The sequence below is a fragment of the Onychostruthus taczanowskii genome, unplaced genomic scaffold, assembly GCF_017590055.1.
Source record: "Onychostruthus taczanowskii isolate IOZ18803 unplaced genomic scaffold, ASM1759005v1 scaffold23, whole genome shotgun sequence".
In the NCBI taxonomy this organism is placed as follows: Eukaryota; Metazoa; Chordata; class Aves; order Passeriformes; family Passeridae; genus Onychostruthus; species Onychostruthus taczanowskii.
Window position 1 is genome coordinate 11,235,313 of NW_024499573.1, and position 27,713 is coordinate 11,263,025.

The 27,713-nt window shown below is 37.0% G+C and overlaps 1 protein-coding gene across 3 annotated transcripts in view; it reads left to right on the forward strand.

Moving 5' to 3' along the window:
* Positions 1–19,548: 19,548 nt before the first annotated feature.
* The window catches only part of POT1 (protection of telomeres 1), a 60,357-nt gene continuing 52,192 nt past the window's right edge, over positions 19,549–27,713 (forward strand). The window contains exons 1-4 of one of the 3 annotated variants that reach the window (XM_041405516.1): positions 19,549–19,951; positions 22,169–22,333; positions 22,628–22,730; positions 24,074–24,207. In XM_041405516.1, coding sequence (XP_041261450.1) covers positions 24,085–24,207 — 123 coding nt within the window. In that variant the 5' untranslated portion in view covers positions 19,549–19,951; positions 22,169–22,333; positions 22,628–22,730; positions 24,074–24,084. The remainder of the gene's footprint in view (positions 19,952–22,168; positions 22,334–22,627; positions 22,731–24,073; positions 24,208–27,713) is intronic. The other 2 variants (XM_041405515.1, XM_041405514.1) reach the window with 2 other exon arrangements.

Genomic DNA, 27,713 nt, shown 5'->3' on the forward strand with positions numbered 1-27,713 from the left:
ATTACCTCTCCCATTTTCAGTATTGATCCTGGTGTTGTAAAAAATAGTGCTTGGATTAAGATGCCAACTGGTTTCTGGGAAAGTAGAAAGCACACAAACCATAAATTTCACATTTCCTTCCTGATGCAACAGCATTGCCCATCTTGCCTATTTTACTCACTATTAGTGTTAGTTAAATTTAAAACTATTAAACCTCTGGAAATAAAGATTAAAAGAGACCATTCTGCTCTCTGATTGGTTTCTGTTCCATAATGTAATTAATAAATTGCTTAGTTTAGTGTTTGAAATAATTGGTGGTTTTGCCATCACTGTTTTTTCAAAGGCTATTTCAAAGTATTTTTTTGCATAGCCTGCAGTCAGGATGTGAAACTGTCAATACTATTAACTCCTACAATCAAATGTTCCTGATATATTTTTAAAATAAATCACTAATTTTATGACTGGTAATATAGTGGTATTTATTTTATAAACAAAATATGATCAATATCTGAATGTGTGACAGGGAAAGACCATTAAACAAGTGACAACAGGTCCAATCCTGTCAGGCAGGGATGGATCATCCCCATTTCCTCAGAAGCAGCACTCAGCCTCTTTCAAAGATGTTTATTAAGCAAGGTGAAATAACAGTCTGATCAAAATTAACATTTTCACTTGACATCCACATAGCATTGAAGTGCTGTTAGTAGTTATGGTAGAAGGAATCTCCACCTGACAGAAATTCAAGAATAGTGAAAGTTTTCAGCCTATAAATTTTGTATCATTCTCCATTCCTTTGTCCAACTTTTATCCAGTCTGTAGCAGAGATATGCTAATACTTGTCCAATAATGGAAAAACATTTAAAAGAATCCTGTTTCCTCCAGCTCTGCATTTTTCAAGTATCTGGCCATTGCCACTCCCTATTTATTTTATATTCCATTTATCTTTATGCTATTGTGGCTACAACAGTACTCCCAACAATGAAAGAAGGTCACTAGGACAGCCTTAGTACTGGCACTAGGGCTCTTCTGTGGCAGCTGGTTGTAAGATCCACGAGTACGCTCAGTATGTGAGTGCTCTAGTGATGGAATTGCTGTATAAATTTGGATCACCTCAAGCTACTCTTGTTCATAAGAAAGATAAAAAACTGGCTCTTGGTTTGCCAATATTACAGAAACAGAAATCTACCTTGTACCATTGTTCACCAGACCTCAAGGGAAGCTGTTTAGTGAGTTGCTCATTGGTCTTTCATTGTCCAAGTGTTAGTTAATACAACTATACTGCATTTTTGAAAAGTAAAAATCCCATAGAGAAAGGATAGATTCCTGTACTTCAACTGCCAGCTTTAACTTTGGGTGTTGTGAGCTGGATCCATATCTCTCTGAACACCTGCAATTACTTTCCTGTCAGGAAATCTCATATAGTAAAAAAAAAAAAAAAAAAACAAAAAAAAAAAAACCAAGAAGAAATCTCTAGGCTACTCAGAAGAGCTTGTAATATCTTACCTCTGGTCCTCAATAAATTCCTTTTGTTTCCTCTGAGTGAAATCACAATTTTACATCATGAGAATCTGTAAATTACATTTTAAAAACCGGAGGTGAAATTCTGAGGAGACAGTTTTTTCCTTCTTATGTGAACTTTCACTAAAAGAGAGATGCCAAAATCAGTATCTTCTTTTAAGAGACCTGACACTTTGGTTTTTTGGTTTTTTGGTTTTTTTTTTTTTTTTTTTTGTACTTGTTTCTATTTTTGATTTTTTACTATGTCTGCTCCATCTGACTATAGAATTTGAAAAAAAAAATTCTTCCTTACCCTATATGTGATGCTGTTGCAATTACTAGTTCTTGTCCTTTATATCAGCCATTGTGAGATGTCCTACTGATTTCACAAGGATTAGTTATGTCAGTAATACTAAATGACTGCATCTGTGACTATAGAGAGTTTAAAAGGATGTGGTACATTGATTGCTGTATGCTTTTAAGCACTTCTGCACTTAACTTTATGCATTTCTTGCATGTTATGATATTTTGTTGCATATTTCATTTACAGCAAAGTCTATTGAAAATATTTTTTCAAAGCATCATGTATGGATTCAGGTGATTCATGAGGGGCAAAACCACTAAATTATTAGACCTAGGTAGTTACAGAGAAAAGTTTGAACCTCTGAGATAGAACACTTATGGTAACTTGAAGCAATAAAAGCAATTTTAATTTATTTCCTGAATCAACCCTTCAGCCAGTTTCCTAAGTAGGAAAGATCCAACTCACTTTTCTGAATGCAGTCTCAGTACTGAATGCAGGCCCAGAAAATCTAGATTTCAAGAGATTAGACAGACTTTTATTGAGATCAAGTTAAAAATTAAGAAAAAATCAAAGTGAGACGCCTGACAATTATGCTAGTAAATTAAATTTACTGAGAGTATTCCTTGGTTTTGAAACTAGGTGGTACAAAAAAAACTTGTTTCTACACTAGTAACCACTGTTATTGTGGGAAATTAGATAGTTGCATGCAAACTATATATTGGCAGTCCTCACTGGAACCTTTCAATTCCAGCATCATGCCCAGGAATTCTTTGAGTAAGTTACTCATGGCACATCAAAAAAATCCTGCCAAACACACTAGCTGAAAAGATAAAAGCTTACTAGCATTAGCAGCTGTGCTCCAACACTTAGAAGCATCATTACCTACTGCATAATGAGCTAGAAATTTTTGTCAAGTGTTGTGGTGAACTCTCCGTGTGTGGAGACACGAGGCTTGACTCCATTTCAGAAGGCTGATTTATTATGTTAAATATTATATTAAATACTACATTAAAGCTATACTGAACGAACAGAGAGATCAGAAGGCTACAACAAGAACAGAACAGAATAGAATAACAAAAATCTTGTGACTGCTCACAGCCTTGGCACAGGTGGCTGTGATTGGTCATCAATGGAAAACAATCCACATGGACCAATCACGGATGCACCTGTTGCATTCCACAGCAGCAGATAGTAATTGTTTACATTTCTCTCCTGAGGCTCCTCAGCTTCTCAGGAGAGGAAAAATCCCAGCAAAGGATTTTCATAATATCATGGCTACAGTCAAGGATTAAGATTGTATGAAATATGCACATATATAATTTTAGATGTACATAAAATAAACATATAAAACAAATGCTGTAACAGACATATAATGTGGCAACAGCTCCTGTGGCTTCCTATGCACATTGCAGTATCAAACACTATGTTTATTCATCCTGATTCAATTTTACATCATCTCCTTATATTGGGTTGATCTAATGCTGTTTACTTATTTGCTGTTGACCTCACACCACTCTTTTGCTCCAAGTTACAGCTGAGGAGTCCCCTGGCAAGTGAACCTGCTGCATTCTCACTGAAGCAAACCTACAAAACACACAAAAGACAGAGGAAAAGCACAATAATGTTCACACGTTCCTTTTGTCACATATACTCTGACGTTTTTTATGGCCATTCTTCAAGAAATTCCTCTAACTAACCACACAGTATCTCAAGCTAGTTCATCACTCAGCAGAGCAACACCTTACATGGACAAGGCTGGAGAATCTGGAGCTGAAGACAAGTAGCTATTAGCAGGTTCCAAGTAGAATCCATGATAACACAAAACAAAGGGGAATTTCTCCTGTCTAGGTAACCTCTGTTGGTGTAATTAATGTTAGCAAACACTTGCATGCACAGAGCCCAGCTGGACTAATTAATGTTAGCAAACATTTGCATGCACAGAGCCCAGCTGGACTAGAAAAATAAAACTGTTTCCATGCAGCTCCAGGCAAATCCAAACTGTCTGGCTACTTTCAGCGCACTTGTTCTATTATGCCCACCTTTGGAAGATATTTTGAGTGCACAGATCATGACTTAAAGCAGAGGAAACTTATTGCAGGAGACTACTTAACTTTTCTTGGTAATAGAAAATAGAAAGAACATTATGACTCTTGTTGGGCAAATGAAACATCTCCTGTAGCTGCTTCCAGCTGATTAACAGAATGAACACTTTCTCAAGGAACAAGGGATTGTTGAAGATGTTGTGAACAAACCGCTGCACAAGTTACAGGCTGGGATAAATATCATGGACCCCAAAGAGTGAAAAACCATCCTCATATTTTGAAGCATTTTTCATCTTGAGGACAGAACATCAAGTCTGAGGAATTTATAAACTGCCAGGTGAAACAGACAAATTGAATTCCAGAAAAGTGTTTTGAGCAAGAGCAGTTTGATTTGTCAAATTTGGTATTTCTCTCTGCTGACAGAGAAAATGTCAGGTGTACTAGCACAAATCAAAGTTCCTCAAGTAATGTTTGCATGCTTGTCTCAAGAACAAAAGAATTTTGTTGTTACCCTGGTCACTCTGAGATATAACTGCATAGCAGGGCCAAGCGTGGCCAAGCGTGCAGGTTACTGCTGAGAATGTGAGTCAGAAGCAATTGCATAAAAGATTGTTAGTAATTTCTTGTCCTGTTTGTGCAGTAAATTGTCCAAAGACTTTTATGATTTTGTGAATATCAATTACACATCTCTGCCCACACATTCCAATAATCTCAAGCTCATACTACTGTCACTGCTTTGGCCAGCACTAAAAGATCATTTCTTGTCCTCTGAAGCATTGCCATATATATGTTGTTCTGCTAAGCAACAAATCTGCTTTGTCTTCCTTCAGAGCCTGCTATCGTTTTTCAGAAAAACCTAATGCAGCTTTCAAAAAGCTGAGCACTTCACTGCATGCAGGAGATTCAATCAGTACAGAAAACAGTAAAATAATCCCATCCCAAATATTTCTACATCATGTCATGACGTGCTATGGTGAACAGGCTGTATATTTTCAAAAGGTACAGTGATGTGAACAAAACTTAATTCCAGTTTAGAATTCCACACAATCCCAATTGTTTTATATATTTGTATTCCTATTCCTATTCACCCTCTTTTCCCTTATGTCATGGTTTTAATGCCAGCTGGGGATGCAGTGATGGCGTGGCCTCAGCTGAGGTTTGCCCTCCCTGCGGAACAGCCTGACTTGCTGCTCAGCAATAGCTTTGTCAAGGGATGGGGCTTAGCCTAGGGCACCTTTGTCAGTTCAGTGGCTGTTCCTAAGCTAAATTCAACAGGCTGTGTGGCCTAGAGCACCCTGAAGATCTGCTCATACCCTTAGTGCATCCCAGTGCACATTTCAGCCACATCATGAGGACTGAAGGATGAGGATGAGAATATGTCCCAAACCCCAATTCTCTAATTTCATTTTTAGATGAAAACCCTGCTGAATTCTGTTTCAATGGCATTTTTTCCCCACCACTGTAGTAGAATGGGGAGGAGAATCAAAAGTAGAACTTGGATGCTGAGATAAGAACAGCTTAATAATTAAAAACAAAGTAAAATACAATAATAACAGTAAACAACAATAACAATAATAAAAAATAATGATGATGACAATAAAAAAGGAAAGAAACTAACAAAGAAATTATTTATGCACAATACAATTGCTCTACCACCCACTGACTTATGCCAGACCTCATTCCTGAACCTAGATCAAGCTCACTTCCAGGTAACTCCCCCAGTTTATATATTGGGCATGATATTTTACGGTGTGGAACATCCCTTCAGCCAGTGTTATCCACACCATTCTCATTCCAAGTACAAGCTACAGCACTGTAACAGCTACTGAGGAGAAATTCTGTATCCTAGCTGAAACTAGGGCATTTTAGTAATTTACACAGTTTTGCTTCTTTGAACTTGTGTCATCTGTTAAAACACGGTAAAAATCAATTTCACTAAAATAACAAGAATCATGTGTGAAAGGGAATGAGAGACAACTGTTAATATCCATCTTTTCCTGGTTAACTGACATACATATTATAACAGCTTAATACCCTTCTCTTCTCTGCAATGTGGAAAAATTAGCAAAAAACTTAAGTGAAAAACTTTTTTACTAACACAACTTTAAAAGCATGACAATATTTCAGGAATGCAGTACTCAAGTTGTTTACCCAGCACAAGAACTGGGGGTTTTTGCTCAGCCAAGTGCTTAAAGGTTCTATCCTCATAATTTTTATAACTCACACTCTAATAGCTTCTGAATCTGAACTAAATACTTTCTCAAGAGGAGCCCTGAGTTTCCACAGACCAGTGAGAATTTCAAACATAAATCTTTGCTGCACAGGAAACTCTCAGATGTTGTTAAATAGCTTTTAATGAAGACCTCCTGCTACCTTCAAACCTCATTCTTTTGTTGAGATTTAAAAGTATATTGCACTATTTCTGAATTAGTCACACTTGAAGCAATCTCCAGGGGTTTCTTTGCCAGTCTCTCAGGTTGCATCACAGAAATGTTGACTTTATGAACTGTGAATGGATTGGAGAAACTGACAAATTTGTCAAGCCTGAATTGGAACGTAAAGACAGCTTGTTTGATGCAGTAAATCATGTGAAAACTATTTCCAAGGAGCCTCTTGACAAGCTGTCAGGACATTGGTTGGACAAGCACCAGGTAGCATTACTCAGGACTGGAACAGCGACCACAGTGAGGAAACATGTCATTTCAGCTCTGTATTCCACTTCTTGAGAACTGGCTGTCATATGATAGAAAATATCCTTTCTGTCAGGTTGATTTTATATGCTAGGACTCTACAAACTGGTTGCTTTAAAAAAGGTGCACATTCCCTAAGTGTAACTTCAGGCACAAAAGCCTAAACTAGGCAGGTTCCCCTTTTCCCAGCAGTGGGGAGAGACAGATTTTTCCAGAGACTCCTTCAGAGATCACAGGTGAGGTTCCTTCCATGAGTTCCCTCTAAAATAGCTCATCTCCTGGGTTCTTCTCAGCCCACTTCTTTAGCCACTTGAGGTCTTCCTGAAGAGTAGGTAGCACAGCCATCAGCTGTTCCTCCCAGTTTTGCATCATATTCATACTTGCCGAGGGTGCACTCTATCCCCTCATCCAGGACATTAACAAAAATGTTTTGGGCAAAAATATATCAACTGATGGTTCATTCCACTAACAAGTGTCTTCCTGCAGGACTTTGCACTGATGGCCACAGCTGGAACAGCCAACAGATTAATGTGTTTTCTATTCTCTCAGACCAATTTTTGGTTTTCCAGACTGTTTTCCTGTTCTTACAGTTAGAAAAGAACAATAGCAGTTACTTATTCTTACTTTCTGAGGATGTTTCTTTTCTCTGTGAAAAATTGTGAACAATTTTCAGCAGTATTTTTAAAAATTGCAATTAGTACTGCACTGATTTAAAGGAAAAGCATTATGTGAGACTTATGGCCCCACCTGATAAGCTCTGATGTTTCACAATACCTACTGACATCCTTTGGCTTTCATAAGAGCCTTAGAAAATTTTAAAATCTACTGTAGGAATATTCCTCTTTAGTTATCAATTATCTTAAATGGCTAATTGTTAGCCTCTATCTTCACAGCTCTTAATTATCTTAGTTATTCCCTAGGGGACATTGCATAACTTTGCAAGAAGTTATAGATATCTGGTCAGATAGCAAAATATTAATTGTATCTTTTATTGGTTTTATAGTCTTTTTTCTTGTCCTGTTGCTTTGTTACCTTGTTTTCCATTTCAGTTCTTCATAACAACTTTCTCTGATTTTCTATGTGCCTATGACAGTTAAATAATTCATATAAGGGCTGTTCATGGGTTTCCATAAATATCCATTAATCTCTGAAATGTCACTCTACAAAGAGAGTCCACATCAATTCTCAGATGACTACATACAACACCTGTTGATACCAGAGGAAGCTGTGCCCTGTTATGCATTATCATTTGAGGTGGTACTGGAACAATTTCCATTTTATCAGTACCACTCAACAAACATTTCCAGAACAATCTGATTCCTGAAATTAATATAAGAAAGGAATATTTTTAATATTCTGAGTAGTGTATCATTTTCTTTTGCAAGCACCTCATGTGGGAAATCACTCTATATTTCAGTGGTTATTAAGTTTAGAGTAAGATTATGGTAGCAAATAGCCTACCTATCAATCAATGTCTTGCTATTATCTTGCCTAGGAACTTCATGATTGCCATCTCTGAATCTTTTTACCTGTGAGAGGTACCAAGCTTCACTGCCTTAAGAAAACTCTGGAGAAAACCCTTTTCATAGAGGCCAGAGACCCTGGCTTCTTTTCTTCTTCTGATCCCAAGAATTTAATGAAACAGCTATGGAGAATGATGGATGAGAAAAAAGGCAGAGTTTGGTAGTGATGGTATTTTCAAGAGTTTAGGAGATGTACAAAGTAATCACTACTGCAATACTTTTTTTTATTTTTTTATTTATTTCTGTTTGTGGTTTCTAACAACATTTAATAAAATATACTAGTTGTGAGATGTTTGAATCCTCTGAAATTGCAATTTTCTATTTTTCCAATGAAGGTAATATTGTACACTCTTTATTATAACCCTTTTTTACACCTTGTTCACTACAATTAATGCCTTTGAACTTTTTCTCCCTCTTGACTTTTTCTCACAAGTGGACACTGGCTTCTGTCAGACCAACAAGAAAATGGACAGATGACTCACTAAGAAATAGGACTGCAACTGTGGCAAAGCTTAATTTGCTGCTGTGTTAAAACTACCTCTCATCAAGCTGACCTTATTACATTGCTGGCTTTCTCTTGTGCCAGTTGGAAGCACTTACTGTCAGTGGCTGGTGTTCTCCTCATGACAATGCAGTGTTAGTTCCTGATAAATCTACTTGCTAGAGTAATACAACTAATAAAAAAGAATAATATTTGCCCATCCTGAAATAAATTTAGAATTGGATGTCAATAAAAATGAAATTTGTCATTGTCAATGCTGTTGAACACCCCATAAATCAGACAAATGCTAAAAAAATACACCCTTTATATATTATTTGTTTAAGTTAAAAACAGAGGTTGGCTGAGAATAAAGCAATTATTAAAGCTGATGAGAGCAAGTACAACTTCAGATTTCTGATGAATCTATTCAGTTCTTAAAGAGTAACAAGGGGATATGGATTTTCTATTTGAAATGTGGATAAAACCTTTTGTGTAGGTGTAGCAAAGTTTTGGGGGTGAGTAGCTGCAGGGGTGGCCTCTGTGGAAGAAGGTCAGAGATTGTCCTTTTTTAGACACAGTCACTTCCAGATAGCTCTCCACCCATCACAAGCCAAATATGATCTCATCACTGAATTTGATATTGCCTCCACAAATATCTTTTTATGAAAGAATGGAAACTCTTGAAAGAGGAGGAGGGAACACAGGGACAATGAGGGAACAGAGATAGGTGGAGGGAACGTGAAGGAAACAGCAAGAGAACACCAAGGTCAGAGAGGCAGGAGCTGTTCCATGGCAGAACACAATTCCCAAAGGCACAGAGCCTGTGGAAGGCTCATGCCAAAGCAGAGGAAAAAAACCAAAGGAGAAGCACCAAAAGGAACCCTGACTTGCAAACACTGCCACTCCTCCTCCACTGGATCCTTTTCCTCACTGAAAGTACAACCTGCGGCCATAACAAGCTGGGAGGTGAGAGGTGCCGAATGTGAAGCTTGGGAAAAGGAGGGTTGTATTTTCTTAAATGTTTTAATGTTTTTTTTTCTTGTTTTGCTTTTGTTTCTAAATACCTGAAAAAGTAATTAAGTATTTGTATTCATTTGCAAGAAATAATTTTCCTAGTTTGAGTCTACTCTGCCCCACAGCAATTGTGACCTCCTTGTCTTTATCCTGAAACACGAGCTATCTTCTGTTCTGTTTGCTCTTCAGCCATGCTGAAAGTGAGGAGTGAGAAGGAGCCGTGTGCTTGCCTACCAGCCAGGACCAGTCTACTACAGACCTTTTTGGTAATTATCTTTTTCATAATGTTTCTGACCTCCTCAGCAGTCCCCCTTCTTACACAGAAATGAACCTTGTTTATAGTAACCCACCTAAGTCACAGAGAAGCTAAAACTGCCATCCTCACTGCTGTAGATGCTTCAGAGACAGCTTCACATCTGAGATGATATATTCAGATGTGCAGTGTTTGATCAATTGTAATGTTCTGCAAACTGAATGACATAAAAGATTTGCATGAAAATAGCAAAGAAATACTCATATTCACAAAGGTTGAGACAAATGTGATCTGAATGACTTTTCCTAATCTCTTCCTGGAAGAGTGTCTTTCTTAGAAAACACTGTCTTGGACATCTGTTATAAATAATAACATTAATCAATATATGCATATAATTTGACCACCTAGTTTAAGAAAACACTATTCTATTAGCAGAAATTTCTACTAGAAATTTGCAAGCTCCAGATTTGGTGTGCTATTGTGCTTCTTCATGCTTGACTGCTTTCTTAAAGATGCAAAAGTTAGTATCAGGAAGCTTTGTCTATATTCAATGTCACAATGCAGCATCCCACTGCAATTTTTCAAAATAATTAGATACTTGGTTGAGCACCTAGTCTTAGTCCATTCAGCTGAATGCAATTGTAACTATGATATATTGGAAAATGCTGCTTACAATGCTTATGACTTTTTGCTACTAATGAAATTATCAAAGAAATTTCAAAATCTATTTTTGAAACTTCTTAGCACTTTGTAGATTTTTATGTTATCTAAAAAATGACAATTAAACAAATAATATTAAAACACACAAACCACAAAACTGACATTGTCAATACACAAAAAAGAACTAATGTAGCATGAAAATGGGGCAATGGGGCAATGAACAATCAAGCACAATTGTTTAATGTAAAAGTAAATGGCAGTAAAAGTAAATGGCAGCCCTTAAGCTCACATTAATCACATCCAATCAAATACAATGAATATATGATAAGTCACAAAAAAACCAACAAATTGTAAATATTTCACAGTCTGCATATGAACAAATTTCCATCCTCATCTAGTGATTACTTCACATAAAGAGCTGAGAATAATGCTAACTGAGAATAATACAGCTTTAAGAAATGAATAAATTTAAAGTAAGCAAAGGTTTCAAGTGAGATCTGAAAAAATTATAGAAGAATAGAGTTAAAATGACCTTCAGAAGGTATCTTGCCTATCTATCAATCTACTCTGAGACAAATCATCTAGCTAAACTAAATATTTTATTAACCTGGCCCAAAAAATCCATTCAGTAATGCAGATCTCAGAAAAATTATTCCATGCCTCAGCATTATTTTTTTTTTTAGTCAGAAAGTCTGTCCTATTGTGAAATACAAATTATTCACTACAGAATTTAGGGTTATTACTTCTCCTTTGTGCCATGGACACCCACACACAAAAATACTCTCTTTTTCAAAAAAATACGTCTCTTTTTACATACACATGACTCCACATTAGAAAAATTTTAGGCTAAATAACCCCAACTCTTTCCATCCATCTCTGGTGGACATGTTTCCTAAGCCTCTCCTCACTGACGCTGATGTCCTTCAGAATGCCTCCAATGGATTGATGGGGTTTTTTTTCTTCAAGCTTGACAGAAACATGACACATTACTTCAGCTTATCGGAACTCCTGAACAGGAAGGTTATTTTATGCACCTTACAGGTTATTTGTGCAATTTGTTAATTTTTGTTTTTAGAACAGAATGACATGTCTGACTCACATGTGATTCATTCCTTCCTTCTCTAAAGAAATGCCACACAGCCCATTGTTTATCCTTGTGTATTTACACTGTGAGATTTTTGCTTTAGTATCTTTTGCTTGTCTCTTTTGACTGCATGTTATTTCTTAATAATTTTTTTCAATTCAACAAAATACCTTTGTAGGACAATGAAGAATAAACATTATCAGTATCTGCTATTATTAAGAGTCTTCAATTTACCATACTTCCTCAGTGTGCTATATTTTACAGAGTAACAACAAGATCATTGCCAAGGTTGTAAGAACATACCAGCATATTCTCATAACTCTGCAGGGCCTGAACATCTACCCTGAGATTTCCGTGGAAATTGAGCTGATGTAGTACCTCTCAAGAGCTCAGCAGTCTGTTACATAAGGCCTTGACACAGCTGAAAATCCTGATTTCCACAAGATTCCATGTGGCTTTGAGTGCCATTGAAGTCCAGAAGAATATGAAACATCAAATACAACACAGCTGCACTCTAAAAAATGTGTGCACTAGTGGATGAAACCATAAGCACTCTTGAACTATGCTGTTCTGGTTCTGGCCAGGACAGGGTTAATTTTTTGCAGTAGCTGAGAGGGGGCATGGCTGTATATTCTACACCACCCCATGTCATTGTCAGGGGCAAGGGAAAGGGACACTCTTCTGGGGAGAGGAGGTCACTGCTAGTCAAAAAAACGTGGTGGAGGTAGCCTGCTGGAATTGTCTATTATTGGGGATGTTTTTTTCCATGTGAATAATTTCTTTTCTTGCACCCTCTGTTATTAGTATTGTGGCTATTACTGTTCATTTTCTTGCTTCATTGCTGTTTGCAGTAAATTGTTCTTATCGCAACCTGTGACCTTTGCCTTTCGTGTCTCCAATTCTCCTCTCCATCCCTCTGCAGAGGAGGAAAAGAGGAAAATGGGGGAGTGAGAGAGAGTGGAGCATAGTTTGAGAGTCCTGCTGGGAGCACTGAACTGGGGAGCACCTAAGCACTAAATTCCTAAGCCATGACAGAAACAAATTCTAGAAGGAAAGATGAGTGCAAACTCATCACTAAACTGTTAGATACTAACAGAGAGGTCAGTTTTTCTTGTCCTTCCCTCTTATTCAGTTGCTGAGGGAGACTTTCAGTTCTGTCACGGTCAAAAAAACAAATGGCATATTTTGCCTGACTTTGAATAGTTTTGCTGTTTCCAATGAAAAATAAGGTTTATGTTTGGCATGTTTTGGAAAATGCTGTTTCTGTTTTAGCCTGACAAAGAAGCTTTAAAAAGTAATCGTCTAGCCCAGGAAAATCACAGACAAAAATGTCTGGAAGACTGAAGACAAACATTTTCCAAGTTACAAATGTTTTTAAATAAGGTGGTCTGTTATTCCTGGTAGAGCAACTTCTGTTCAGTTTTTCATAAAACACTGAAGCTGAAAAGGTTAAAAGCATTGTACACGAAATGCTTTAGCTTCAGGGTACTGAAAAGCACTTAAGACCCTTTGAGTTAAAACCTGAATTAAGGATCTCTCAGAAAATATTCAGAATACCTCAGGATAGGAGGTGAACATGTCACTAGGTGAACTAGTATGGCTAGATAAGGTCATTATGTTTAAGCAACAAGTTTTTTCCTCCTTTGTTTTAATTTTAATTTCAATTTCATTTTCCTTTTACCTTTATTTTACTGAAAGCCAAAAGAAATCCACCATTAAAAAAATACATTGATGCAAAAATGAACTGAGAGTTAAATGCAAACAGGACAAAAAAACAGGGGGAAAAAAAATTGGAAAAAACCAGCTAATAGTCAATGAAGACAGAATTATCAGAATTGAGCCCTAAGAGCTAAAGGATTTTCAAGAAGTGAATAAATGGGTTTTGTGCTTTTGGGGTATTTTACATGTCCCAAAGGTCCATATTTTAATAAATTATAATTCATTTTATGTATAGAAGTTTTCTCCAGGCTGGAGAACTCAATGATGTCTGGAAAACTGGCACCATCATCACACACATGAAAGCTAAATAACTTAATAGGAATAAGCTTCCCAGTAACATCTCTTTCCAAGTCTCCTCCAGCTTCTTGACACATTTTTTTGTTTCAAAGTAGCTCACTACATATTAAATTAACTCCAATTCTAAGTTTCAAAGTAAGTAGCTCACTACATATTAAATTAACTTCAATTCTCATTTTCTCAGTGTATTTTGATTACAAAACTGGTGAGGTGAAGACAGGCTCTTTTGTTCACCACTACATTGTTAGACACAATTATTTCAGTTCATGATGGCATCTATAGATTTTTACAGTGAGGAAAATGATGCCTGCAATAATAACCATAGTTAGACTTTCAGTCTTGAAATGGAAGAACTTGAATTTCCAGGTAAACTGGCTCATAAAGAATCCTATTTAAAGAATATTTTCTAAAGAAAAAACCCTCAGATTTTAGTACATGTCAGAGAAAATAAATTGCTTCAGTTATTGAAAATAACAGAAGAAGAAACTCTTTACTATTTTATAAGTAATACATAAATAGCTTTTACAGAAATAGTTCTGTTTATCTGCCCTCACACAATTGTACCCGTTAATAAGCTCTTTCAATGAGTTTTTTGAAAATGTATTCCTGTATTCCTGTCCACTGTTGTCTGCAACTGATGCACATATAACCAAAATTCACGTGCAATAAATGGATATACAAGCAAATGCTCCAACATTAAAAGATTAAACACTTCAGTGATGCCATTTTGTTTATAATTACCTTGTAGTTATAAATGTTCTGCTCTTCTCACAAAATATCTTAATACATCCCTGGTTTTATTTCTGTGTTTCCAACAAATGAAAAAATCCAGTGCTTCTGAATTTTCTTTTTGTTATCTTACTCCTGGGATATGCATCTCACTAACACATCAACTGTTTGGGCAATTATATAAATCAGATTTTTTTTTTAATTTTTTTTTTTTTTTGCAGACCCTTCTTAGTCAGTGCAAGCTGATAACCATCAAGGAAAGAAGCACAAACCTCTATAGCTAGTCAGACAGCTGAGGCTTTAGAATGAAGAACAGTATTGCACCATTCTTAGAGCTAGTGAGTATTTCAACTGAAATACAGAAAAACTTTTATGCAAAGAGATAATGAATTTCCATTGCTGATTCCTACAGAAGGCCTTTGGGTAGATGCTTATAAGAAAATAAAATCCTATTGCTAAGAAAATTAGCTAAGAACACAACCACCAAGCAATCATTTAATGAGTGTATTACATTTAGAAAAGAAAAATGTCTTATTTTAAACAAAGAAGCATATTTAATACCTGCAAACAGAAATCTAATCTGCAATATCTGTGATGATTCAATAAAGAGGAAACCTTTGGAGCCAATGAAAAGACTAACATTGAATTCAAAGAGCTTTGTGTCAGCTTCCAAAATTTACACTAACTCTAATAACTGAATATATCCTCTTAGCATTTATCTTAATAATGCTCAAAACCCCAATAAGTTTTGAAGTCGCCTGCTGGCACAACAATCCCTTGCAAGAGACTCCATGTATCACATATCACCTTCTTTTACAAGCAAACTTGTAGATTTTCAGATGCACTTTAGAGCTGCTGAACTACAGAATTGCTGCAAGCTGTAGTTCAGCAGCTCTAAAGTTTCTGTAGTTTTCTTGCCTACATTTATCCTCTCCCATTTCTTTTTCCTTATCTCCTAGATACAGAAGAAAATTGTCTCCTGCTCAAAATGAGTCTTTCTTCACCCAATAGTCCATTAGTGAGTTATTTAAAACTGGATTCTTCTGATCAGGGAGCCAGTCATGAATCTGCTCAGTGACTGAGCTACTGAAATATCAGTAATAGTCTGTGAAAGTGTTCCATGCTATCACATAACTTATACAAATCATAACTTGTACAATTTGGTCTAATAAAAGATTTATCCTCCTCTGCAATTCTTAAATTATCATAACATACCCATTAAATACTTATAAACATATGCTCTATTTATTTTTACACCCACATAAGTTATACCCATGTAAGTGAGCTTCAATCACAGAACACTAATATAAGAGAAAGAGCAAAGAATTACTTATTTTAGTATTTCATATATACTTATTTAAAACTACTCTAATTCTGGTCTCTATTTCAGATTTCCCAGCAGTTACAACAAATCAAGAATCTGACCTTTACAGAAGGAAAATCCTTTAAGCACAGTACTTTGTAACGAGAAGCATGCTATAGTAATATGATCTCTTATTGAGTGACTACACATTAACTATTCCTATAAAGATGCAATTCATCAAAATTAATTCCTGGAAATCGTCTAGAAATTCTTAAACATTTATACTGTAATAATAATTTCTGTGGTTTTAATAAATCTGGATGTTTCACTTCTCTTAGCCTATCGGTTCTAACAAGCAACATATAATTTCAGGTCAGCAAAGGATCTCTGGCTGAATTTGGCTGGTATCCATAAAAGTTCAAGTAAAAATCAAGTGCTATCATCAAAGCAGAGCAAAGTTAAAGAAGTACAAAGGGTTGCATTTAGTATGTGAAATGTCTCATGCTGAACTTGGAAAACATTATACCAAGGCAGCTGCTAATGGAAATAGCCTGTATTCCTATAGGACAATTCTTTTGCTACTGTTTACTAAGATATCCAAAGAAAATAAGATTGAAGAGATAGAATTTTCAATATTGCTTAAGGACCTGACTGACATTGCAATGTGTGTTTGGAAAGACATCATAGAAAAACTTGCCCAATTTTTTGGTGGTTTTTTTTTTTTTTTTTTTTTTTAAACCATGAGCTCAAGGCTAGTTTCCAAAGAACTTATCTAATTCTTGCCTTATTAAGAGAACAGTCTTCAGAAGTGCCTGTGACTAGGTATTGATTTAATGTGAAAGGCCCCTATTCCTGAAAACTTTGATCCAGGACCTCTTGGTCTCCCTCAAGTGAATGGAAAGTTTTTGTTATTTTCAGTGAGATCAGAATTTCAGTTGCATTTGGGGATTTCCAAGGATTCCTAAGTTGGCTAAGAGGATGTGTAACTTCCATGTGTACCTTCCATGTGTACCCCATGCCAAAACACGGGTTCAAGAAGTAACGCTACCCTCTCATTTACTTACAGACTTTCATTCTGTAGCATAAGAGGTTTATTAAAAGCCACAAAGCAAACCAACATCAAGATCAGAATTATTGTTTTGGGTTTTTTCCTCTGCAGGGGTACTATTTTCTATTATGATATAATGCAGCACATTTCAAGATTACTGCAAGTAGTATGAGAATACAGGCACTTACTGGAACATTAAAAATCACTTTCTGATGTAATTCATCTAACTTCTCATTAAATTTCTTGAATTAAAAACAAGTAACTGAAAAAGAGGAAGGTAACTATCACAAAAAGCAAGGTTAAAATTAAAGAAAAACAGACTTCAGGCTAAATTTTTGGCAAACCCAATTGTTTCGTTGACTCAAAACTAGGGTATTATTTTATCAAACTAAAAATTTTGCTTATATACAGCTTTTTCTCAGGTTTTCTCTTCTGATTATATACAGGATATAAAACAGGTTTAAGATTTCTTATAGAATGAATTTAATAGCAAATTTAGAAAAAGTAACTGGAAATAGAAGTAGCAAAAGAGGAGAGAAGACCAGAAGACCAAGAAACCATTTAAATTACTCTGGAGTGCAACTTGATGTTTCCAAATTATTTTAATTTAATTCACCTACAATGTATAAACTTTCCATGATTTCACTTCACTGTAATTTTAATTGCTAAAGAGATCTTTTACAGACATGAGAAAAAGAAACCTAACAGAAAAGAGAAATGCATTAGTGTGGGTTAAAGCACAATTTCCTCACCATATTCTTTCAAATTATCCATTTTTTTACTGAATGACACAAGGCTCTAAAAATGTTTAATTCCTGAATGTATCCTTTATCACTTGATCAACTTTTTTTTTTCCTGATGAATTTTTCTTATTGTTTTCAAAATGTAGATTTAAAAATAGAGGTCATAAAAGAAGACAGACAATATTCCACCAGAAATGCTTGCTTTACATAACTTAATAGCATAAAGATAAGTTTGATTTCTCAAAATCTTTTGATGGAAACAAAGGATGTGGGCAAGTCACACTAACCTTCTTCTCAGCCTACCTGCCATAGCTGGCTCTTCAAACAGGAGATCATTAGTTCTCCATGCAACCAGCTGTGCTTAAATTCCCAGCTCTGACTTAGCTCTTGCTGTGGGCTACTTTTATCATGCCTGTATAACAAGGTCTTAATAATATTTTTGTTCATAATCAAGCATGGTACATCAATACCCAATGGAAGGTACAGGATTAAAATTTATTGAGAGCTGTGATGATCAAAGAAAAGAAGCCTGTTCCAGAAAAGGTTGTCAACGGTGAAAATGAGTACAAAGCATAGATGTCCCTCCAGAGGCTTCCTGAACATGGATGGATCCAAGTTCCACTTTTTGAATTGGATTTGAATTCGAAGCGTAACTATAAAACACTCCAGAGACGTAACTAACAGAGTTCCAAAACAGGAGGATTGTGAAGGAAATGATTTGAAGGTAGAGAAAAGGAGAAAATTGTTTCCAGTGGGACTTTTTAAAAATCACTAAGTGATGAGAAACAAGAAAAAAAAAGCTGTCCCAGATATTCACAACTGCAGACATGGGGAAGAAAAGAGAGAGAGCACAGACTGGCAGCAGACGTATCTCTGAGGTACTGGAGACAGAAAGCTGAAGTCTCCAAAGGAAGAAGCGTCACTGTTGCAATGCTGAGCCACGACTGCTGTAATTTTGAATTGGCAAGCACCGCAAATGGGATCTTGGCGTGTGTCAGTGGCATCTTGGCATGTGTCGGCTTGCAGCATCCCAACACCGGCGAGCCTCAGGGAGCCCGTGTCGCTGTCAAAGATGAATACTGGTTTCCAAAGCCGTTTGAACAACAGACGCCAGCAAGCAGCAGGGTGCTCTTTCCCCCCGTAATTTTTAACTTTCTGCAGGTGACAGCTTTGAAGTTGGCCTGAGCGCGGCCGTGGCATGCACGTTTCAGGGGCTGGCCCTCACGGGCCCGGCCGCTGCCGGCACTGAAGCTCGCGTTCCCGGAGCTGGGAGCGGGCGCTTCGCCAGGGCTCCCGCAGCTGGAGCGGAGAATGGGGAACAGGCGGGGGGCTGGGAGGGCACGCCTTCTGCAGGAGGGGCTGCAGCGGCCCGGGGACACCGGGACACGGGGACAGCCCGGCCCCGGACAGCCCGCGCTTTCCGTCACCGCCGTTCCCTCTCCCGCCCCACCCCTGTCCCTGTCCCGCGCCGTCCTCCTGGAGAGGAATGCGACTACCGTTCAAAAACAGTATTACAAATTAAAGAAAAAAAGCAAACTTCATGCTAGATAAGAAATTAATTAATTAATTTTTTTCTTTAATTAATTAATTAATTAATTAAAGAAAAAAAGCAAACTTCATGCTAGATTTCTGTCCGACCCAATAGTTTTGTTGTCATATAAAACTGGGGTATTCTTTTATCAAAATTCTGCTTATTTTTTTCTCTTTTGATTATATACAGCAGTGGACATAAGAGCCTCCAATTCTTCTAGGCTGAAGATTACTTCATAGAAAGAATGTAATAGCAAATTTTAAAAAAGTAACTAGAAAAAAAAACAGCAAAAAGGGAAAGAAGATCAGAAGATCAAGTAACCATTTAAATTAATCTGCAGTGCAAACTGATGTTCCCAAATTATTTTAATAACCTATAATGCATACGCTTTCCACGATTTCACTTCACCGTAATTTAAATTGCTAAACAGATTTTTGCAGACATGGAAAAACAGAACCAGAAGAGAAAACAGAAGAGCATCAGTGCGTCCCGGTCCCGGTCCCGGTCCCGGTCCCGGTCCCGGTCCCGGTCCCGGTAGGACGGGGCGTGCCCGGCGCCGCCGCTGCGCGTGCGCCCGCCGCCCGGGCATGCGCAATGCGCGGTCGGCGCGCGGGAGGTCGGAAGTTGCGCAGACGGCGGCGAGGCGGGACAGGGACGGGAATAAGAATAGGAATAGGGACAGGGATAGAGATAAGCATAAAGATAAAGATAAACGGGGTTGGCGGCACACGGGGACCGGCGGGTCTGAGGGTCTGGCTTTACTTCCGTCCGGCCCGCGGCTGCCCTACACGCAGGCTCTGCTCCGGGACACAGGCTCCAGCTTTGGAAGTTTCTTTCCGGGCACTGAGTAAACACCGGTTGATAATTGTGTTGATGGTCTTGGTTCTAAAGGTCTCGGCTTTTTGTAGCAGCTGGATTGACTTTCTGAAGCGATTAGTTGGTGTCGTGTGAAGTGTGGGATCTGCCGAGTAGCGCTCTCCTCCTGAGGCCGCTGCTTTTAGAGCTGAAGTACTGTTGAGATAATAATGGCTGTGCAAGAATCCCTTTTCCACAGGTAATGTTTGATTGTAGTCTCTTTTGTACAATGCCAGATAAGTAAATTTTACTCTGAAATAAAGGAAAATTTGTTTGCTTAAGAAACCTAGTTGTATTCTAAGGAAACTTAAGTATCACCTTATTCTTATGAGTACAAACAGCCAAGGAGGTACTTCCCATAAAAGATAAGTGCTCTTCAGCTAGAGCAAGCTGAAGCCTTGCAGCTAAGGGAATGTGTCATGCTACCGATTTTATTTCTCCTTCTGTTTTAGTTAATCTGACATGACGTTCTCACCTCTTGAGAATTCTCAAGGAACTAATATATTACAAAATCAGTCTTCTGAAAAAATTATAGACTCACAGACAAAAACTACAGACTACACACTGTTCAGTGATTGTCTTCTTGATTTCATTAAGACTGCTGTATGAGAAAAGCTTTGTCTTGTGATGGCAGGTTGGTTTTGTGGTAGTTCTGTACTGCCTATTCTATTCAAGCCACAAATGTTCATTTTTATGACAAAGTATTGCATAAAATATAGTGGGAATGTATGACTGGTCCACACAGTTGTGTGCTTTTCTAATGAAGCATGACTTATTTCATAATAACTTTAACTTTGGATAATTAGCTGAATATTGCATTGACTACATACTATATATAGGATGTAACCCACAATTTAACAGCCCAGAGAGAACATGACATACACCACTCAAGTGAAACAGAACACTGATGATGGCTATAGTACCAGCTCTCATGTGTTGCTCTGCCCTATCCTTGACATTTGGCCTACTAACTAGAAAATGTAGTAGTTTCTCTACTACCGAGAAATACTTCAGTCATACACAAAAATTACATGAAGAGAATAATGTCATTTTGGGAAACAGAGGAGAATAAAACACGTGACTGTGTGGATTTCTGAAGGAAACCTCACCAAAATCTCATGAAGAATGAAGGAATAGCCAAGAGCAACAGCATCTTATTGATGTGGTCAGTCACAGTGGTAGATAGCCCCTGTAAACACAAATACTAGTCAATGCAATATTCAGCTAATTATCCAAAGTTAAAGTTATTATGAAATAAGTCACATCCTTTCATATAATTCTTTGTTAAAGTTGTGAAGCTCTTTGTTTGCTCACTCTCTGAATTTTTGTCACTTTTATTACTAGAAGGCAAAAGGTATTTGTAGTTCACAGTCCTTTCTGCTCTGTGTAGGTGTTGTGTCTCACTCCTCTTCAAGGAGTGTCCCATGCTGCTGACTGCTTTTCTTGCAGTCTCTGTTGGTTTTGTCTGGGGATTTTTTTCAATGTCTTTCCTTATGTTGGGCTCTGTTCACACCATTTGCAAGCTTCTTAGGCTCAAGTTGGAATTATTCCTGTCAGCATTAGTCAGGCTTTTGAGAGCAGCAGAGGTATTTGACAGACTTACTTACTTGCACTTAAGTTTCTCTCCAGGAGAGTTGGGAACACCAAGGATGGCACCGACAATATCTTCATGTGGATTTTGAAAGCCAATGCTCTTTCTTATCAAATCGGTTTGTTTTGGAAAATTTACTTTTATAACTCTTACAACTGGACACTCATATCTTTGGTTTTTAATTGCTGGGAACAAGAACCTGAAAGCTTCAGAGATTAGCAGTTAGAACACATGACCTTAGTTTTATATATATAGGAGTTTAAGATCTGTAAAAACATCCCACTTGTTTTCTACTGGAATGTTATTTACAATGCTGTGTGTTGTTAAGGCATCTTCATGAGGAAAACAAAAAAAACCAAACAAAAATCTATTTTTAATTGTTCAAGTAGTGTAACAGAGAGAAACAGGATAAAAAAATGGTTAATCTGTTATGTTGTATATCTCCCTGGCTCATTATACGGTTGCTGGGTGAAGATCAATATTGCTGATTAACTTTGAAGTTTACTCTTTCTACATCAGCTTCTCCGTCTGCTAGAATAAAGTGGGAAGTAGATACTTTGAACTGAAAATCTGAATAATCTTCCAATTGCTCTTTTCACTAGAGACTTGAAATCCTAGTAAGCTGATGACAATGCTGTCGTGGTGTTTGAAAACATACAGATAAAGGCCTAATTTTTAGTCTCATTTAGTAACATCTTACAGTAGTTTTAACTTGTGATGCCTCACTGGTCAAAGCAGGAAAAGCATCTGCACCTTTGTAGCAGGCTTTTACTTCTGCTTCAGTTCAAGCACAAATTGAAACCTGTCTGGTTCTGTACCTCCCAGCTCTGTGCTGTCATAGGTTGACCCTGGCTGGAGGCCAGGTGCCTGCCAAAGCTGCTCTCATCATTTCCCTCAGGAGGACATGGGGGAGAAAATACTACCCTCACCATTTACATGGACAAAAGAGACTCAAACAAAGTAATTTAACTTGCTGGTCATCAAACTAAGGTAGGGTCCTGACAAATAAGAACAAATCTAAAGACCTTTCCCCCATCTCTCCCATTTTCTGGGCTTAGTTCCACTCCAATTTCTTTACCAATTTCTACCCCAAGCAGTGCAGGGGACAGAGAATGGGGATTGTGGTCAGTTCATAATGCTTCATTTCTGCCTCCTTCCTCCTCATGTAAATTGGAAAGTAGGGAAAAAAAAAAAGCTAGTCACCCTCTATGTGCCATTGCAGCTGAGACATCCTCAAACCAAAGTATTTTATTGATAGAATGACTTTTTGCTTATATCTGTTAGACAAGAATAACAGCACTGGGGAGTTTGCTGCAAATGGGGAAGGAGAAAGAGTCCTGAGTTATTAGTGAAGTCTGATATCTTTGGATACTGGAGTAACAATAAGGTAGATTTTTTGATTTTTTGGAAGAGTAAAGTACTTTTTAAAAGAATGTGTATAAAAGAATGTGTATAATTTTGCTCTGTGTATGTGTTAACTTGTGTCTGTAACTTATGATTCACTGATCTTTCCATTTTGCAATGGTTTCTCAATTCCATTTAATTATAACTGAATATTTTGTAGGAATTCAGTCTGCATAGCACTGCAAAAGCTCTTTTGAGCTGTAACTGGAATGTAGTTTAAGCTTTTACTGAGTAGATTACCAAGTTTTTGTATCCATTCAAAACTATAGGAAGTACTTTCTTTCCCGTTCTTTACTATCACATAAAAATTGCTAAAACTGTTTGAGATTAGGGCTGTGGCTATAATACTGCCATCTGGATTTTCAGAAAACAGAAATAGTTTTTTCCTTAGTGTATTGAAACTTACCGCAAACAGAAGATTGATAATGTTGCAGCTTTTTTAGATACCCACTTGAAATAAAAACTATACTGCAAAGACAAAGATACCCCCAGAAGAAATGAGATGGCAATGTAATGAGAAAATGCAGCGATAGCTACTTATTGCTAGATCACTTTTTTCTATTTCTCTTATGTGTAACTTCACTGCAATAGACTACTTTTCCCTATTCTCAGCATTGTGGCTGTCACTAGTAATGTATTTCATTGACTTTTGTTACAGTGAGGGCAGACCACAGATGACACAGTCATACATTTCTTACCTTCTTCCAAGTGCCTTCCATGCTTAGCATCTGTAGATACCCATCTGATTTTCTTTATTATTTTTTCTTTACTTGATTCATTGATGAAAATTTTTCAATCTGTACATAAGCATCTGTTGTTCATTTTAAGTTAAAATGAAAAATGTTTTAATTTCTTGCAGTCAGATTTTCTTATAGGGAAAAAACTGAATATGGGCTCTTTGTCCATGACCTTGTGCTGGGGCAGGAGTCATTCAAAGTCTTTGCATGGTTTTTATCTATATTTCTGTACATAAAATATTATATCTGTACATAAAATATTAACACTGTTTACATTATCCTTTGCATTTATATGTATTTATATTTATTTATATGTAAAGTAATATTGCCATTTATGTTGTTTTGGAATGTTTGAAAAATCAAGTAATTTGGATGGTTGTGTATTGCCAAGGAAGCGTTACTTTCTTCTTGCTGTATATGGTACTAAGAGATGAGGCTAATCCCTCTAAAAATTCTTAGTTTTACAAAATTAAACTGTCTTGTTATGAAATAGGTAAATATTCCCGTTCTGAGTAAAGTGTAACTTCTAGGAACTCTTAATTTGAACAAAATGAGGAGCTTCAGGACTCTTTTCATTATTTTGGTTTAGATAAAGCAGCTATGCCTGTTCAATTGCTGAAAATCATTGAAGGACAATCTGAGGCTCCACTACCAAGCCATTTGCAGAAGGAGGACTTCAAACATTTGCAAGAAGGATGCGATCCTACCAACAAATACATTCAGGTAAACTGACCAGTAAAAAAATGTTGCCTTGCTTTGAAGTGGCTCCTGTTACATTAGCCAGGTGCTTTCGTATTCCATCTCACTTGGTGACTTTCTGCAGCTGTGTGCCTGTGTTCATCTGTTACATATCTTTAAGCAGTGAAAAATTAAGATCTTCTTGAACTTCATTGCATGTTGCTATTACCTCTATTGATTCACAGTCCTGTCCCTTTCTCTTATGTTATCAGACTGAAATTTTGTAGGAGTTTCTCTTTTCAGAGTTTATAAGCTGTGGACCAATTTAAAAACACATTAATATGCAGAATGTTTTGCTGAAAATTGAGGGATTGGGGGAGGTTAAGTAGTATTTTGTTTAAAACAAATAGTAATAAGCACCCCAGTCCTGTTAAAGATCAGATTTCAGAGTAACTAAAAAAACTTCTAAAGTAGTTCTCCTTTGGTATGAAATTATGCAATATCCAGTTTTATGAAAAGTGTTTGTAACAACTACCAGCATCAAGACACAATTAGTAAATTTGTCTTTTTTATCATTACCAAATGTACACTTATATTTGACGGTAATCCCAAATGTATTTTGGATTGGAAGTACAATCTTGCTATACTAGTAAAATGCAGAAATAACCTTTTTCATGCCTAAAACAAGTATTCTCTGTAAAATGCAGTGTCAGTTCTCGAGTGTGTTCTTTTTCTATCCTGTTTAACTTTTTTTTGTCTGTGGCTCTGAGAATCATTTTAGGCATGCCTGATGCTTATATATCAGGAAATCAGCATTAACCAAGGTTTTCTTTCAGTCTGTTAATTAAAAAAAAGGGGGAAAAATTAAGGAAATCTGGTTCTGTAGAAAACCTAAGTTGTCTTGAATCCTTCAAAAAATGGCACAAACATTTTAAAAATATGAGCTGAACTGATCTAATGTTTTTCTGTATCTGACAGAAACATTTTTGCGACCACAGCTGTATATTCTCAGTTCCAAGTCTAGTGCTCATATGATCCTGTGATTGAGTCCATTTATGAGAAGGAAACTGGCAGAAGACCATCCATATTGCTGGAGAGAGGATAATTTTCTGCCACTGTCACTCTGCACTGGATCATTGTGGTGTCAAATTGATGCCAGGAGTGGTGCCCTTCGGTATAGTGAAGGAGCAGAACTGCCCTGTTTGAAAGCAGGCAGCAGTTGAGTGGTGTAGGAGGTGATTTGATTGAGAATGATTCAGCCTCCCTCAGGTCCTGTAAAGGAGCAAATGGAAACGTCAATAGCCACTGCTGCTAGCAAACAGGGTTTATTCCTCAGGGGGTAGTTTCCTGCCCCTGTTCACCTGCATGATACATAGACTTCCCTGCTTTGAAGAGTCATGTCTGCAAGCAGCCCTGACATGGAAGAACAGGCATTCTTGTTCAGAAGAAAGTGGTGAAGGAGACAAAAATGCATTATAAATGCATTTAATGCATATAAATGTTTCTGCCAAGATACATGTTTGCATTTGGAAAGCAGAGCAATCACTACCAGACTATGATTTAAAGCATATAGTCAGTGGTATAGCTGATTCTGAAAGGGAAAGTGTGTAGAATATCTTTCTCAGACTTCTGCCTTATGTTAAGAGAACTTCATGCTGCTGCTGACATGGATTAGTAGGTGACTAAAACAGCTTGGCATAAACAGCACAACTGGAGAGCTGATAAAGCTGGTGCTAATGTACCATTAAATGTGGAGGAAAATCCAGTTCTGCAGGCTGAGCTTGAAGTGAACCTTAGAATGCAGTGATGTTAGGTTATCTTAGCGGTGGCACACTGTCACTCTAGACCTGCCAAAATAGGGATCAGGTCCTGCTTTGACAAGGAGGGAAGGGCAGAAGAGGATTTTTATGAAATGTGTTCTGGGAAAAGCAACAAAAAGCATTTGGGATGCTTCTGTCTGACTTGTGTGCCTCAGTCCTTTCATTCTTCTGTGTTTTTATCTTCCTGGCACCACTTTGAAAACTGCAAATTTCAAATCTGTGGAAAAATGGCACAAGTAATGTTTGTACCTCCTCAGTCATCATGTCTGTTAACTAAACATAATGCTTTCTCCTATTAGTTAATAATTCTCTGCATTTTGTTGTGGCAAATCTGACCCAAACCTTAAAATCAGCTGCCAAATGAGCTACAGAGCCAAACTGAGGGAGGAAGGAGACACATGCAGCAGAAGAATTGTACATGGAGGGTTTGAGAGTGTGTCTGGTGACATATGGAATGTGGAGGGGTTTGGAAAAACCCTTTTGGAAAAAGTTTGCTTCTGAGCTCAATAAGCAGTGCAGGATTTGTGAGGGAAGAGCCAATTTGAACAAGTTTTACTAAGGTAGGTTCTTTTAAAGTTTGAGGCTTAAGAGTTGCAGGCATGTGGAGAAGGCAGTGGGACAGTATGAGGAAATGGGTAGTAGCTGGGGAAGAGAACTATACTAACACCCACTATAGTGTAGGTGTTTGGGATACAAAGGAAAGTGGAGAGGCCAGAACAAAGAATGTGATCCCAGGATTTGAAAATTTGAAAACTCTTTGGAAGATACTGGGATGTAAAAGGAAAAATAAAAAATTAAGATGGTCAGAAAGCAGCCACTATCATATTAATGAGTTTCACTTTTAAATAGTGTGCTGGCGCAGACTGAAATTTCTTACTAAGAAAAAAATATTTATGTAAATGTTGAGTGTTCCTGAGGTAACTGTTTCATTGCAAAGACTTTATTACAAAAAAAAAAAAAATCTGTAGTCTTTTATTTACCTGAGTGAGTACAATTCAAGACAATCTCAGCAAGAACAATTATATATATGTATATATGTGTATATATATAGTGACATTTTAAACAAAGATGTAATTTTGAAAACATGTGAGAAACCTTTCTGGTTTTAACAGGTGAATTCCTGCTTTTCACAGAGAAGACTAATGAGTTTTGTTAGGGAGATTAAATTATCAAATTATTTTGGAGATCAGCCTTTGTAAATAATGGTGAGGTTTTATGGAGTGGTAATTTCTTGATAAAACAGATAGTAAAATCGTGTTGAATTTGATTTCAATTATTCCTCAGTTAGCACATTGTAGGACAAATTTTACTCTGTAAAGCCTCTGGAGTAACAATTCCGTGCTGCATATTTCATCCTGATTTGGTATGAGAAGCATTTGCTAGCATTTAAGTCAAGCTTCCCACTGAATACGTGTGCTGTAAAATCACTGTGATTTACCTGACTGTCCTCTTAATGTTGCATTTATAGACATATTACCATGCTCTCTTTTTACATGCTCTCTTTTAGTCGATTTTGTGCTGTTTGTGTAGTTTTTTAAGCATATTACAGTCTATTTTCAATAATTTTATTTTTCTTTATTGAACCAATTTTTGTGGTTTTATCATTGAGAAGGTTTCAGTGCTTTATCTGCCATACTGTGAAAGTGTACACTTGACTGACATTTTTGGTACTGTTGATGATAACATCTTTCTAACTAGATGTGATGATTCAAAAGAGATGTTAAAATCACT